At 39.5% G+C, this 14,432-nt stretch overlaps 1 protein-coding gene across 12 annotated transcripts in view; it reads left to right on the forward strand.

The window, feature by feature from the left end:
• Rhobtb1 (Rho related BTB domain containing 1) overlaps positions 1 to 14,432 on the forward strand; it is a 129,086-nt gene that overhangs the window by 85,212 nt on the left and 29,442 nt on the right. For all 12 annotated transcript variants that reach the window (XM_070021033.1, XM_070021036.1, XM_070021035.1 and 9 more), the window contains 2 exons: positions 3,926 to 4,127; positions 4,949 to 5,052. In XM_070021033.1, coding sequence (XP_069877134.1) covers positions 3,936 to 4,127; positions 4,949 to 5,052 — 296 coding nt within the window. In that variant the 5' untranslated portion in view covers positions 3,926 to 3,935. The remainder of the gene's footprint in view (positions 1 to 3,925; positions 4,128 to 4,948; positions 5,053 to 14,432) is intronic.

Below are 14,432 nucleotides of genomic sequence, written 5' to 3' on the forward strand. Positions count from 1 at the left end.
ACTCATGAGTGTTAGTCTTACCTTGGACTCAAAAATTCTTTCTTAGGCCTACAGGAAATATGTCTAAAAATAAGTGAGGTGATGATAGTTTTTATAACCATAGCCTTAACATCAAACTTGAAGGGTTTCTATCCCTCTCCAAATCTTCTGTAAGAGCTAGATGGCTTTTCCATCCATGTTTTGGTGACAAAAATTACTTAGGAAGTTCCTCCAGCAATCAGAGGATTTTCTCTAGTAATCAGAGCTAATTTGCAAGCCCACAAGGAAACCAGTGCTGTATTCTTAGTATCATATCTCAGTTTTTATTAAATCTAAACGTTTCTCCAGGTTTAGGGATTAGTTTTCTATAATGTTTTCTATTTTTGAAAAATCAGATTTACTCTCAAAAGGACTAACATGCTTTTTTTAACCACTTTGGACATTAAAAATGCTGTACCTAACTTCCAAGTTGTAGACTCCAAATGGAATATGTGTTCCTGATTTGGGCTACCTCATAGTAATAGCAATTGCTATTTATCAAACAGTATTAGCAATTGTTGCCATTTTTATTGGAATCTATAAATGCCATATAAAAATGTTTTACCTTCCTTTCCTACTGTTTTCTTTTTTTCTTCTTCTTCTTTTTTTTTTTTTTTTTTTTGGTCGGTTGTGGGGCCTGAACTCTGGGCCTGGCCACTGTCCCTCAGCTCTTCAGCTCAAGGCTAGTGCTCTACCACTTGAGCCACAATGCCACTTCCAGCTTTTTTTTCTGCTTATGTGGTGCTGGGGAATCAAACCTAGAGCCTCATGCATGCAAAGCAAGCACTGTACCAATGAGCCACCTTCCCAGCCCCCTACTGTTTTCTTCTAACTTATTATGCCTCTTTCTTTACATCTGAAACTTGTTCATCTTTCCTTGCTTGAGGTCATCTATGTGCCATCTTGTGTTTGTATTCTTCAATTTTCAGTGAACTACTCTTGCTAGTGCTTCTAAACTTTACCGTTTTTATAGATCTTCGTCATTATTAAGTGTTTTGAGTTTACATCTAATCCTGGCTTTCCACCTGGGTCAATTTTGTTGTCATCTAAAAACATTCATCTTCAGTACCAAACTCCACCCCCATCCCGGAGTTGTAAGTTCATTTTCAACATAGTGTCTTGAACAACTCCTTGTTACAGTGGGTCAACCTGTATCTTTGTTTCAGCATTTTGTTATTTCCCCTCCCCTCCCCAAATTAGAAAAATGTATATACAAGATACAGGATACCAGAATCAAATACAGTGAAAAAAAAACAGGGTTATACCATGGGGGAAGAACACACAAAAGAAACAAAAAAAAATCACATAATACATTAAAAAACAATAGCAACAAAGATAAAACCTCTTGAGTCCCTATCTTGGGGTTCATTTAGCTTAGCCTCATCTCATATGGTCTTATGTACATAGCTTTCACCTCCATCAAAAAGAATGACACTGCCCCATTTGTTAGGAGTTGAAAGACTTGGAAAAAATTATATTAAGTGAAGTAAGCCAGACCCAAAGAAACATAGGTCCCATGGTTTCCCTTATTTGTAATAACTAATATTAGTCTAGGATAATCTTATGAGACAAGCAGAAAAGGTCAACAGCTATGTACATAATTATAATTTTTAAAACCAACAATATGTCAGATACTGCAGGAGGGACTTATGAGTTCTGTTTCTTTAATCCTCACAATAACCTCAGGTTGATGGATGGTATTATAATTCCCACTTAACAGATGGCAAGGCTGAGGCCTTGAAAGTAGAATGCATCCAAAGTCAAATGGCTGGAAAGCGGGGTGGTTAGGATTCAAACTCTCAGCCATCTAAAGTGCTACTTGTTATCCTCAGTACTATGACATTTGGAATTAGGTGATTTGGGGTTGAGTGGAAGGGTTGTCTGGGCATTGAAGTATATTAAACAGTAGCATCTTTGGCCTCTGCCTTCCAATAACCTATAGTTTTTCAATGTAGCCCTTCAAATTGTGACAACCAAACATCTCCAGTGTCCATATTCCCTGGAGTGTATTTAAAAAACATTAGTCTAATACCAGATTCATTCTTTTCACTACTTTATATTGTTAAGGAAGTGAAAATACCACAAAATTTTAACACACAGTATTAAAAGGGTTCAACTTTAGAAGTCACTACACTTGACTGATTATCGAAACTGGAAATTTGTGGAAGACTCCACCCAAAACATTCAGAAAAGGCATTGCCAGGTAGGCCACAGATACCTATCTATTCAGCCTATTCATGATGTAGGAACCACAGAGAAAATCCTAACCTTAATTACATCTGCTTCCTGGGATCACTCTTCCCCATCTCTGCCAAATTGTCCTCTACCCTTGGATTTAACACCTCCTTGATGGCATTTCAGGTGGTAATTCCATCTCCTAACCATCCTAAATGTGAAAATGTGTTCTTCCTAATATGATTCCTTGTCTCCTTTCATGTAGTTCCTTAGCCCACTAATTAGCATTTTTCTCACACAAGTGGAATTCAACCTAGTTTTGCTGTAGTCTCTCCTTAGAACAGTTTCTTTGGGCTGTTTTTTGTTTTGTTTTGTTTTGTTTTTGTGCTGGTCTTGTGGCTTGAGCTCAGGGCCTGGGCATGGTCCTGAAGCTTTTTCACTCTAGGCTACCACTCTGTCACTTGAGCCATAGCTCCACTTCTTTCTTTTTGGTAGTTAATTGGAGATAAGAGACTCATCGACTTTCCTAGCTCCAGACCACAATCCTTAGATCTCAGCCTCCTGAGTAGCTATGATCACAGCAAGATAGATATTGATGCCCAACTCCGCATGGTTTCTTTACCATGGTAAAACCATTATGTGCTCCTTAAAAATGACCATCTATCAGTTTTTTCCATCTAATAGATTTCCTTAAAAGGGCAGTTACAGCTCATTAAAATCTTACAGATTGCAAACTCAGTCTGCCATGCAGATGCTACCTGAACTGAGGCTGCTCCTGGTACATAGAGAGACTTTCTCCAGAGAAGCTAGGCTGAAGTGGCTTTTCCTCTTCCTCTTCCTCCTCCTCCTTATCCCATATTCACCAACCCCGTTTTAGCTGTCTTTGGCTCTTCTTCCTGGCAAAAGCATTCTTTACCATATGTTTCAGATTTCTTGAAGGAAGAAAAGGAAAAGAAAAAGAAAAAGTCTACAAAAAATCTCGCTGTATAATAAGCCTTCTTAAAATATTTTTATTAATTTGATTCATGTAAGTAAGTAAATGAAGGAATGTAAGCTAATTTGGTTAATATTTCAGGATTCAGGCTGAAGTTTCTTCTTTTTTTGGTACACATCTTTAAGTAGTTATACAAAGGCATTTCAATTCAGTGTGTCAGTTCAGTTTATTCTTTCTGAACATCAAGCGATCTTACAGCCTATGCTCTTTCTTGGCTCCCCTCTAAGTCGTCTAAGAGCTTTGCACTTTTAGAAAACTGCCTCTCAGCAACAGATATTGGATAATTCAAAGATCACGGCAGTGAAGTAGGCACTAATATTGTCAGTACAGCCAGTGCCCTCTCAGAGGTTAACTTATAGGTGACCAGTCTTACCAGCCCACAGACATGAGTAACTTAAGTGAGCTATAAATGTGTGCCAGCTGTCCTTACAGTGCCTGGACAGATCTGCAGTGGGCAGGTTATGTTTAGAGAAAACCAAGGAGAAAATAACATGTTAACCGGAATAAACTGTTTGGGGTCAAAATAACAGTCTGGTGTTTTTGTTCTTTGGTGAGATATAAAAAGAAAGCTTGAGGTTCAACTAGGCTTCATACGAACTTCTGAGCTTCTTTGCCTAGGCTTGCATACCTCCCAAGGACGTGGTTGGACAAAAGCAAAACTGTTCTGAGCGCCTCTGGTTTTGGATTGCTCTTGAAAGCTTCTGTGTGTCTAATGTGGCATCCATCTTCCTCCTGCAGAGTTTTATAAATGGACACTGACATGGACTACGAAAGGCCCAACGTTGAAACCATCAAGTGTGTGGTCGTGGGGGACAATGCTGTGGGGAAGACACGTCTGATCTGTGCCAGGGCATGTAATACCACACTGACGCAGTACCAGCTGCTGGCCACCCATGTACCAACTGTTTGGGCGATCGACCAGTACCGAGTTTGCCAGGAGGTAAGATATTCAAGGTATCTTTAGAATCCTTAGGCCATCGTTGCTGTCTGCTGGTCTGAAAGAGGGTGGCTAAAATTAAAACACCAAAGAAAATTAAGCTTTTTTTTCTTTTTTATTATTTTTTAATTGTAAAAACAGTGTACAGAGGGGTTACAGTTACGTGAGTAAGGTAATGAGTACATTTTCTATCAAGCATTGTTACCTCCTCCTCTGTTTATCCCCTACCATCCCTTCCCTCCCCACCTTCCCAAACCCTCCCTTCCCCCAAGTTGTAAAGTTCATTTTCAACATGATATCTTGTACATCTCATTGTTACAATGGATAAACCTATGTCCTTATTTCAGCATTGTGTTGTTCCCCTTCCCCTCTCCAAATTAGAAAAATGTATATACAAGATGCAGGGCACCAAAATCAAATGCAGTGAAAACAAGGGTTATACTGTGGGGGAAGCACATACTAAAGAAGCAAAAAAAAAAAAATCTCATAGTGCATTTTAAATATGTTAAAAACAATAGCAAGAAAGAAAAAAACAGTCGTGTCTCTATCTTGGGATTCATTTCACTTAACATCATCTTGTATGGTCCTATATACATAACTTTTGACCTTTTCTGCTTTAGTGCTACAGGAGAAAACAAAAGCAAAGTGCATCCTTGGGAGTATGGCTATGGTACCCAAATGAGATTTAAGTCCTGTGATTTTCAGAAGGGAGGAAACGCAATGCAAGTGGGTTGAGGGGTAGTGAAGGGTGGTGACTTGGACTTCCTTCCCCCTGGGGAGGCTCTGATTAACCTCTCCCTCTCCCCTCTCTCTCCTCTTGTCAGGTCCTAGAGCGTTCCCGGGATGTTGTTGATGAAGTAAGCGTTTCTCTTAGACTTTGGGATACTTTTGGTGATCATCACAAAGACAGACGTTTTGCATATGGCAGGTAAACTAAGACAAGTGCATCATGTTTGAGCCTGAGTTCAATTTCCTTTGCAAAACTAGCAGCTGGTTTACAACTCAACAAAAACCACATCAGAGGGCCTTGAAAATATATTGGGTTCTGCTACCTCTGAGAAAAGAATATAAAGGAAGTAGGGTTTCCTGAAGTAGGGTTTCCTGATGTCTAGAAAAACTTCACCAGGCCACTCAGAAAGTCCTGCATGAAAACAGCCAGTGCTCCTGAAGCTGGGAAGTTTGCTAGGTGAGGATTCTATTTCACTCTCCAGACTTGGGCCACTTTAAGGCTTTTTTGAATGGTCTTCCATTTGCTTTTTTTTTCTTAATGTTTCAACTTACCTTAGCACTTTGGCTGCCCTATTTCAGAAGGTCTCTTTGTGGGTTTTTTGTTGTTGGGTTTTTTTTTTTTCTTGACCATATTAGCAAGCATCTGATGTTACTTGTTTTGGACTTTGTGTTATCTGAAAAGACTCTCTTTTTTTAATTTGAAAGTCGTTTTTACAAAGAAAGAAAAATATCTCTGAAGTCCTTCAAAGACATGTTTCCAAAATGAACTAATGTCTATTTTTCAGTAAATAGTAATAATAATAATAATAATGAAAGAAGGAAAACTCCAGCAAAGGGAAGATTAATGTAAAAGGACACTTACATGAGTAGGGACATAGAATGCCTTAAAATTAGCTACTTTTCCTCAGAGTATCTCTTAGTATTTCAGAATATCTCTTAGTGGATAGGTTACAGTATAGCTGGTTTTCATTCTCTAGATAGAAATTGTGGGGGGTACTAATTGTGAATTAATGTATTATATTTTAGGTGTCATGCTTAGTTGTCCCTTCTTAACATTAAACACCATGTTATCTCACAAAATTGAGCTAGCTACTCTAAGCCCATGAGTTACTTATGCTTTAATATTGAAATAAGTATTAGAAAGTTTCTTCATCTCTTCAAACTTGTAGCTCTCTGAACCCATACAGTTCACACAACTATAGTAAAAAATGTTAGTTAAAAAAACAGATTTGTAAACTAAACTAATTGTCAGACATTTATGAAAGTGATCTAAAATATTGAGTTAACTTCTGAAAGCGGGCTGGGTACCTATGGCTCACTCCCATAATCTTGCTACTAGAGAGGCTGAGATCTGAGGATTGAGATAACAAATCTGAGAGACTCATCTCCAATTAACTAGCAAAAAGCCAGAAGTAGAGGTGAGGTAGAGTGTCAGCCTTGAGTAAAAAGGCTAATGAGAGCACCCCTCCTCCACCCCCCCAAAAAATGCTAGAAGTGTTTTCCGTACTGGGAAATAGTTCTGGAAGAGCCTGAGACTCAGACTATTTTGTTCAAGGAGACTGGAAAAAAAGAAACCTTTGTCAGTAAAACATGATTTCATTGGCTCTTTTGTAATCAGAACTTTTAAACTTAATAGCCAGTATCATATCTCCTTCATATCCTGGGGGTTTGTTGTTGTTGTTGTTTTCTTTACATAATGTGCTTGGTTGTTATCTTAGTGCAGTTGTTTTTTCTTTGTCCAGTTGATCTACATAAAAATATTAATAAATGTATCTGTTTGTTGGTACTATGCAGTCAAGTTTGTGTTATCTATGGTTTCATGGAAGCCGTTTCTAGAAGAATATCTTTCTTTGAACTGAGAATAGATGCAAAGATTGTCAAAGGACATTTTGTAACCCCACTTCTGAAAAATGTCATGCAAAGATGGATCTGACGATAGGAGCTCACCAAGACATTTAGGCTTAAGCTCAACCAAGTATATTGCAAATGTTTTGTGGCCACTTGAAATGTATGTGTTTGTAACAACAACTTTTAATATGGCCCCACCACTTAAACTCAAAGTGGTGACAGAAAAGCTGCATTCTTTCCATGGCATTCCTGTTCAATGACACCATGATCCACACAGATCTGAGCGGGGCCTCATCCAGCTCCCTGACATAGCTGGAGTCATTTTACCAACATGTCATGCTTGTATTTGTCCACGCCCAATGAAAATAAGCTTCTCCTTCCTGTGACTCCATCAGATCAAAGTACATTGTTCTGGTTCCCTGTCTGTAATGTTGGGGGCCATCCGTTGTAACCCGTTCCTCATTGGATGAAAACAAGAAGCGGTCCTCAAGCCAAGTTTGATTCTCTTGAGAAACATTCCTGTGTTTCTGGCCTTGCTCCCCTGGTGGCCTCACTTTGTGTGATGTTTGTACCTTGTGTTTCCTCAGTCCTTTCCCATTCTCCACCGCCTCCAGGCTCCCTGTAACACACCCTGCCACTATTATAATAGAGAATAAAAACTCTGCTCACCTCTAAACATGTTTTTCTGGAAATGCTAAATATGTAACCTCACAATCATATACTGCCAAAGTTAGATTTATGGGAAATTCTGATAGCAGCAGTTGTGCCTTGTTTTATTCATTTGTACACCAGTTCTCTGCATTGCTGGGGGACAGCTGTTTAATTTCTTAATAGCTTCCATTTTTAGCTTTGGTGAAGGGGTGGTGAATCGTAATTACTGTTTCTGACAGTTTGGTTCAACAGCCTAATTTCCGACTCTGGTGTTTTTTGTAATTATAAGTTACTGGGATGTATAACACTCATAAACTTTTGGCCTGTGAAATATTACAAGGTACTTAGTACCCTTTTAAAATAGCTTGGTTAGATTCTTTCAGTGACAGTGAGATAATCCAGAGTCATACCAAGATGCCTCAGACCTCATCATGTGCTTCCTCTGCTTCTAAGCACAAAAGAAGCTCAGCAGTTGCCCCTCAAACATTCTCAGGCACTGGCAAGCTCAGACCTCCAGGTCAAACAGGTTATCAGTGGTAAGCTGCCTGCCAAATTGACTTTGAAATGTTTCTAGCATGATTTAAATATAACCAGATTGTTATTGCTCTCTTCATAACTTACAGAGCGCTAGTTAGCCTACTTTTTTGTATCCAATCAAGATGGCTCCAGTGCACCAAAGGCCTACTCTGTGCTACACCACATACTAATAGCTTTGCCAACATGAGTTAATTTCTTCAGGAACAGGAACAGAGATACAATGCTACAACTGAGCACAGAGCTGAGTGCGTATATCACAGTGGCTGGCGCAGTTGTGAGTCTCAGAAGCAAGTTCACACCCAGCTCTCCAGATTCCTGACTCCTTCCTCTGTGCCAGGTTACCACCACCTGGTTTCAAACAGCATGCAACTGAAAACAACCCCATGTCAGTGAGCTGGGTTTCTGTTTGTTCTTCCATATTTGTGTAAAGCCTCAGAACCTAGAGATCTCAAAACTCATCTAGTTGACCCTTTTCCTTCAGAAATGGAAGTTACCTAGCCAGCTGAGAAAAAAAAAAAAATACCCATATGGGGTCCTTCCATTGGAGGGAGCTGAAAAGGGAGTCGAGTTAACATCAACATTTTGGCACTCAGCATGCCTGAGATCTGCCAGACCCTCTTTTCTTGGGAGTGAAGGCCCCAACTCTCTTATAGCCTTCCCTCCCACCTCCTACTCTCCATCCACTTTTGGATGATCTTTTGAAGATCTTCTCTGAATCTTTTGAAATGTCAGGAACAAAACTGTATACAGTAACCACGGCTGTGATCAGCTGCTCATTTTCTGCTTAAAGGCATAGCACTCAAACAGTCTTCCCTGGAACATTTATTTGTTAAGACTTAAAGGTTTACTCTTTGGTACCTGGGACTGAAAAGCTAGACAAAGAGGATGGGTCCTATCTTCAACACGACTGCCAGGCCCCTCAAGCTTTCTCTTCCAGTCATGCCACATACAAATAAATACAACTCTTTGTGGCTTTCTTTCCCTGGAACCTCCTTTCACCACTCTCTCTTAGGGTCAGATAACCTCCAGACAGCTGATAAAGCTGATGTTACTACTGGTGAGGATAACAGCTACATTTTAATCAAGGTTACCCATGTAAGCCAGGCCTATGGTTGCTGTTGGGTGGCCCTGCCCTGCTTCATTCTCATGGTGACTCAACAAGGTTGGATCACAGTGGAGGCACAGAGAAGACCAAGGACAGACAAATGGGAAAGCCCAACTTTAAAGCCTATACTCCTCTCCTGCTCCAGTCTTGTGATGTTATGTGGATTTCGGCTGGTGACAAGCTCACTTGAAATTTCCCTTTGGTACAACTTTAAGCCTTACATTGTCCTATATGGACTGTGAAGACCAGTACACATTCTCTCTCTGTCTTTCTGTGTCTGTGTCTCTGTCTCTCTGTCTCTCTCTCTCTTTCTCTCTCTCTCTCTTTCCAGCTCAGATATTCCAGTGCTTTACTTAATTTCTTTAATCCATACAAAATAACCTAATATAAGCCAGGCGCTGGTGGCTCACGCCTGTAATACCTAGGGGGCTGAGATCTGAAGATTAAAATGCAAAGCCAGCCTGGGCAGTAAAGCCCATGAGACTCTTATCTCCAATAAACCACTCAGAAAACCAGAAGTGGCACTGTGGTTCAAGTGGTAGAGCACTAGCCTTGAGCTGAAAAGCTGAGGGACAGCCCCTAGGCCCAGAGTTCAAGCCCCATGACTGACCAAAAAGAAAGAAAAGAAAAAGAAAAGAAAAAAGAAACAAAATAACCTAATATTTACAAGCATTTTTAAGTATCTAAATATACACTAGTCTTTCCATTTTCAGTAAAGACGATAAATCCCAGAAAATTCTTTTGAGTGGTTTGGAATCTTGGATGCAGGGGGTGGGGGGTGGGGAGACATGTTTTCTTTGAAACATTTAGCTAAAAAATGAGAACATGCTTACCCTAATCCTCAACACTTTCAAAGGCATATTTTCTATCTGGTTGAAACCAATTTATTTTACAGTTTATTCTTTCACACTGATTTTTTTTTCAAATGTTGTTGGCTCTTATGTAAAGTACAGTATGTGTTCTAAATTATATCATTCGGCTGTAGTTTCTGTGTATCTGTTTAGATAAGATGGATTTGGTTTCATGTGGAAGGCTCATGTAATTAAATACAGAACACACCCATTTTTTGAATGCTCAACTGAGATCTTTAAAACATTCAAAGCCATGGGTGATCGGTGTTTGTGTCTTTGCCTATGATGAGGTTAATGCCAATGTGCCAGGGAGTAAGAAACAATGAAAGCATCTAGAAGTTTCCAAGTCAGCTTTATACACTACATATTCTAAACACAAAGCCAGAGTAGCATTCTAATGATGATTCAAAATGGTTAAATTGCCTGATAATACCATAAACTCTAACATGGGATGTGGACCAGGGACAGAGACTGTGCAATGTGAGTGAGTCTACCACCTTGAACTTAAAAATCAAAACAAATTTTAAAAGTCAAGATCATTATTGCTGTCTCATGTTTGCTTCTACTCCAGGCTAAGTTTGTTACTGCTACTAATCCTGACTTTATTTAGGTTGATGATATTTTATTTGGTATGAATATATTTGGCTTAATGTTAATATTTTAAAATACATTATTCGTCTGGATTACTGAGTGTTTTGGTCCCTGTTACATTTTACACTTGAGACCGCTACTTTCCCACTATCTCTCTAGCCCAAGGCCTGAGAGTTGGCTTTGTAAATGGATAGGAAATAGCAAAGGGAAGAAAGTTAGCAGTGGTGCATGCACTTTGTGGGAAAGCAATCTAAACTGCACTTTTCAATGTGTTAGTACCCACAGGTCTGTGAATACTAGTTAAGTTGTGTCCTAAAGATATTCAGTCGCCAAGTCAGGAGCTAGTGGCTCACACCTGTAATCCTAGCTACTCAGGGAGCTGAGATCTGAGGATTGCTGTCAAAGCCAGCCCAGGCAGGAAAGTCCGTGAGACTCTTATATCCAATAAACCACCAGAAAGCCAGAAGTGGCGCTGTGGCTCAAGCGTTAAAGCACTGGCCTTGAGCTGAAAAACTGAGGGCCAGCCTCCAGGCTCTGAGTTGAAGTCCCATGAATGAAAAAAAAAAAAAAAAAAAAGATGTTCAGTCCCCAAACAAAAAGAACTAAAAGTTGCTCAAGCTATTGAAAAAATAGAAAGACATAAAAGGACTTATTACTTGGACCAAGAAACTGTAATAATAGTGGTTCTTTAGGAGGCTGTACTAAGTTAGTTCTCATACCTGAGTACATTTATGCATAGTGCTTGTGATAACACTTCCAGAAACATGAATCAGCCGATTTTAGCCAGTATCTAGGTGATTATGAAGCTGACGGTGCTCAGTCACACTCTGGTCAACACCGTTATGATGCATTTAACCAAACTGAAACTACACTGGTGGCATCCTTGAAGGCTACGATTATATTGAGATCTTCTGAATGAAGGCCATTAAGAAAAAAAGAGCATACACTGTGCCATCTTATTTATACACAGTTCTAAAAAATGCAGCATAATCTATAGCAATATAACAACCTCAGATAATAAGAGCAGATGATGGAGAGAAGGATGAAGTATAAAGGGACATGTGGAAACTTTGGAGGACAAGGGAAGCATTTGTTATCTTGAGTGCAGTGATGGTTTCAGGGGGAATACAGATGTCAAAACTAAACCAATTAAAGGCATTAAATATGCAAAGTTTAATATATTTCAACTGCATCCCAATAAAAATTTTAAGATGAGAAGTATTTTCATACAAAATGTAATCTATAAATTATGAGGAAATGTTTATATGGAAGACTTTATGTGTTTCAATTATTTATTTAACTTTAAGTTAATTCTCACTAAAAAACATAAATCATCCTGGAACTCAGGGGAAATAAGTGGAAGCAAAGCCTTACTAGCTGAAGATGAGAACTGGGGTAGGTATATACAAAATCTCCCAGCTAGTGAGGAGACACTATCATATTATTACAAAAAAACTCTTCCCTCAGAGAAAGAGACTTCAATTCAGTGGGTCATTGTCAGATCATATGACCTGTCCTTTGTCCATGACTGTGTTTGTATCTTTTCCTAAGAAGATTCCTTTCATCAAGTACTCTGTGGCAGCCAAATAGAGAACACTAAGTTCTGTGAAAGCTTTCTGTTTCTCCACCAAATAGTATCCATTTTGTCTTTCATAGCTGTGCACTCTAAAACTCTCTAGAATGTAGTAGAAATCTCTATAAAGCTTTCAAGTGACATCCGCTTTGTACCCAGCTATCCTGGATGGGAATTGTGAGGAGAGGGGTGCAATCCCGTGTGTATAACACTGTGGATATCAGACTCTGCTCCCTGGACTGGGCCCTAGCTTCCCTTTCCGGACTCAGGTCTTGCTCTAGATGCAGCGAAATGTTCGTAAGTCTGAGTTCTGTGAAGAAGACCCACAAACATATACCCCACCTTTTATATTCTTAAGCCAGTTAATTACTACAAACATTCAAAGAAGGAGAGTAAGTGTTACATACTCCCAGAAACTCTCTGAACTCTGTTAGTCTTTCTTGTCACCTTTAGAACGCAGGTGAGGTATCTATTCTTTATGTTCCCATACAGCACTCTGGCAGATCCTGCATAGGTCTGGCCTTAAAACTTGGTCGTCAGGGGCTGGGAAGGTGGCTCAGTGGTAGAGTGCTTGCCATGCATGCATGAGGCCCTGGGTTCGATTCCTCAGCACCACATAAGCAGAAAAAGCCAGAAGTGGTGCTGTGGCTCAAGTGGTAGAGCACTAGCCTTGATCTGAAGAGATGAGGGACAGCGCCCAGACCCGAGTTCAGGCCCCATGACAGAATTAAAAATAAAAAATAAAAAAATAAACTTGGTAGTCAGAAGAGTGAATTAATCCATTGGTCAATCACCTATTCAGATAGAACAAGATCCTCTCAGGTACTAACAAGGAAATAATCAAACAAAATATTCCAAGTCATCTTATTAGACTGAATTATAGGTGTGCTTTTATAGTAAGGGTCACAAAGGACATACCAACCTGAATGAGCCGATAATAGGAAATGCGGGTGCCTGGACACTTCTTAATGCATTAGCAAATAGAAAGATGAGCTATAAGAGCAGCATGAAAGGAAGACAGTTACCCTGAGTCATAACTTCAAAGCTACTTTTCTACCCCAAGTTTTTGGATTTGTAATATTTGTGGAGGTAATAGTTTGAATGAATATTATTAAAGAGAGAATTACTAGTATTAGTAATAATGTTTTTCTCCAATTATAGCATTTACGCCCTCTGGGTATCGTTTCCAAGACATTTATAAAAGTAATTTTTAAATATGTGTGTGTGTGTGTGTGTGTGTGTGTGTGTGTGTGTGTAAAAGTTAAATTGCCCAAAGAGAGGAGCATCAAATAGTAGAATGTCGAGTGAATTATTACCATCATATACATACTACAAAACAAACAAAAATACATTAGACTCGCCAGGCACTGGTGGCTAGTCCTGTAATCCTAGCTACTCAGGAGGCTGGGATCTAAGGATAGCAGTTCAAAGCCAGCCTGGGCAGAAAAGTCCCCATGAGACTCTTACCTCCAATTAATGACTCATAAACCACAAGTGGAGCTGTGGCTCAAGTGGTAGAGCACTAGCCTCTTGAGCACAAAGAGGCTCAGGGACAGCACCCAGGCCCTGAGTTTAAGACCCATGACTAAATATGTACAAATAATTTCAAAAATTATTTCAAAAATAAGAGCTGGAGACATGGTTATCTGCCTAGTGAGTGTGAGGCCTTGAATTCAATTCCCGATACTGACAAATAATTCCAAAAACTGCATCTGTGGTAGAAATCTGTGGATTCTGAGCATAGGATTTCAGCAAGGATGGATCATCTAACAAAACTCTACCTACCCTCAGCCTGCTGTCTCACCCCTTCCATCCTCTGTGGAAATGGAGCAGCTTAGGTTCTCACTAGAAAATTACAACACCTTCATGTAAGATGTAATTGTCATGTAAGATGTAAAATGCAAAAATGTGATGTAAGATGTAATCGTAATGATGTAAGATTGATAACATCTTAAGACCCAAGAACCCCTTGCCTGAGCAAGCGTCTGTGCCCAAGAAGGAACTGTTTTTGGAGAATAGCAATGCCAAGTGAGGTGTAGCATCAGGGCCTGGCAGACACCTGTGACTCACTCACGTTGTAAGATCTGTAAGGTTTTGGCTGCTACCAGGGAGATAGTTTAGAAAATGAGAAAAATTATTTTGGAGGGTTTTAGTGGGAAAAGCATTGATGGAGCTCAGACAGAGGCTGCAAGAGTGTGAACAGAGCCCACTAGCCTGGTGAAGAGAATGAAGAATGTGCACACGGTTCGTGACATGAACGTCCTGTGTTCATTTTTCTATTTCTTCTTAACTGCAAGTTTGAAAGGTTGGGTTACATTTTAGCTCCATTGGCTTTATAAAATAAAATTAGAAACCATCAGCTTGTGGTATTTCTATACTGAAACTTTCTGGTGAAGAAATATAGACTACAACACATAGTTTTC

Source organism: Dipodomys merriami, unplaced genomic scaffold, assembly GCF_024711535.1.
Source record: "Dipodomys merriami isolate MVZ:Mamm:240054 unplaced genomic scaffold, mDipMer1.0.p SCAF_14, whole genome shotgun sequence".
Classification (NCBI taxonomy): Eukaryota; Metazoa; Chordata; class Mammalia; order Rodentia; family Heteromyidae; genus Dipodomys; species Dipodomys merriami.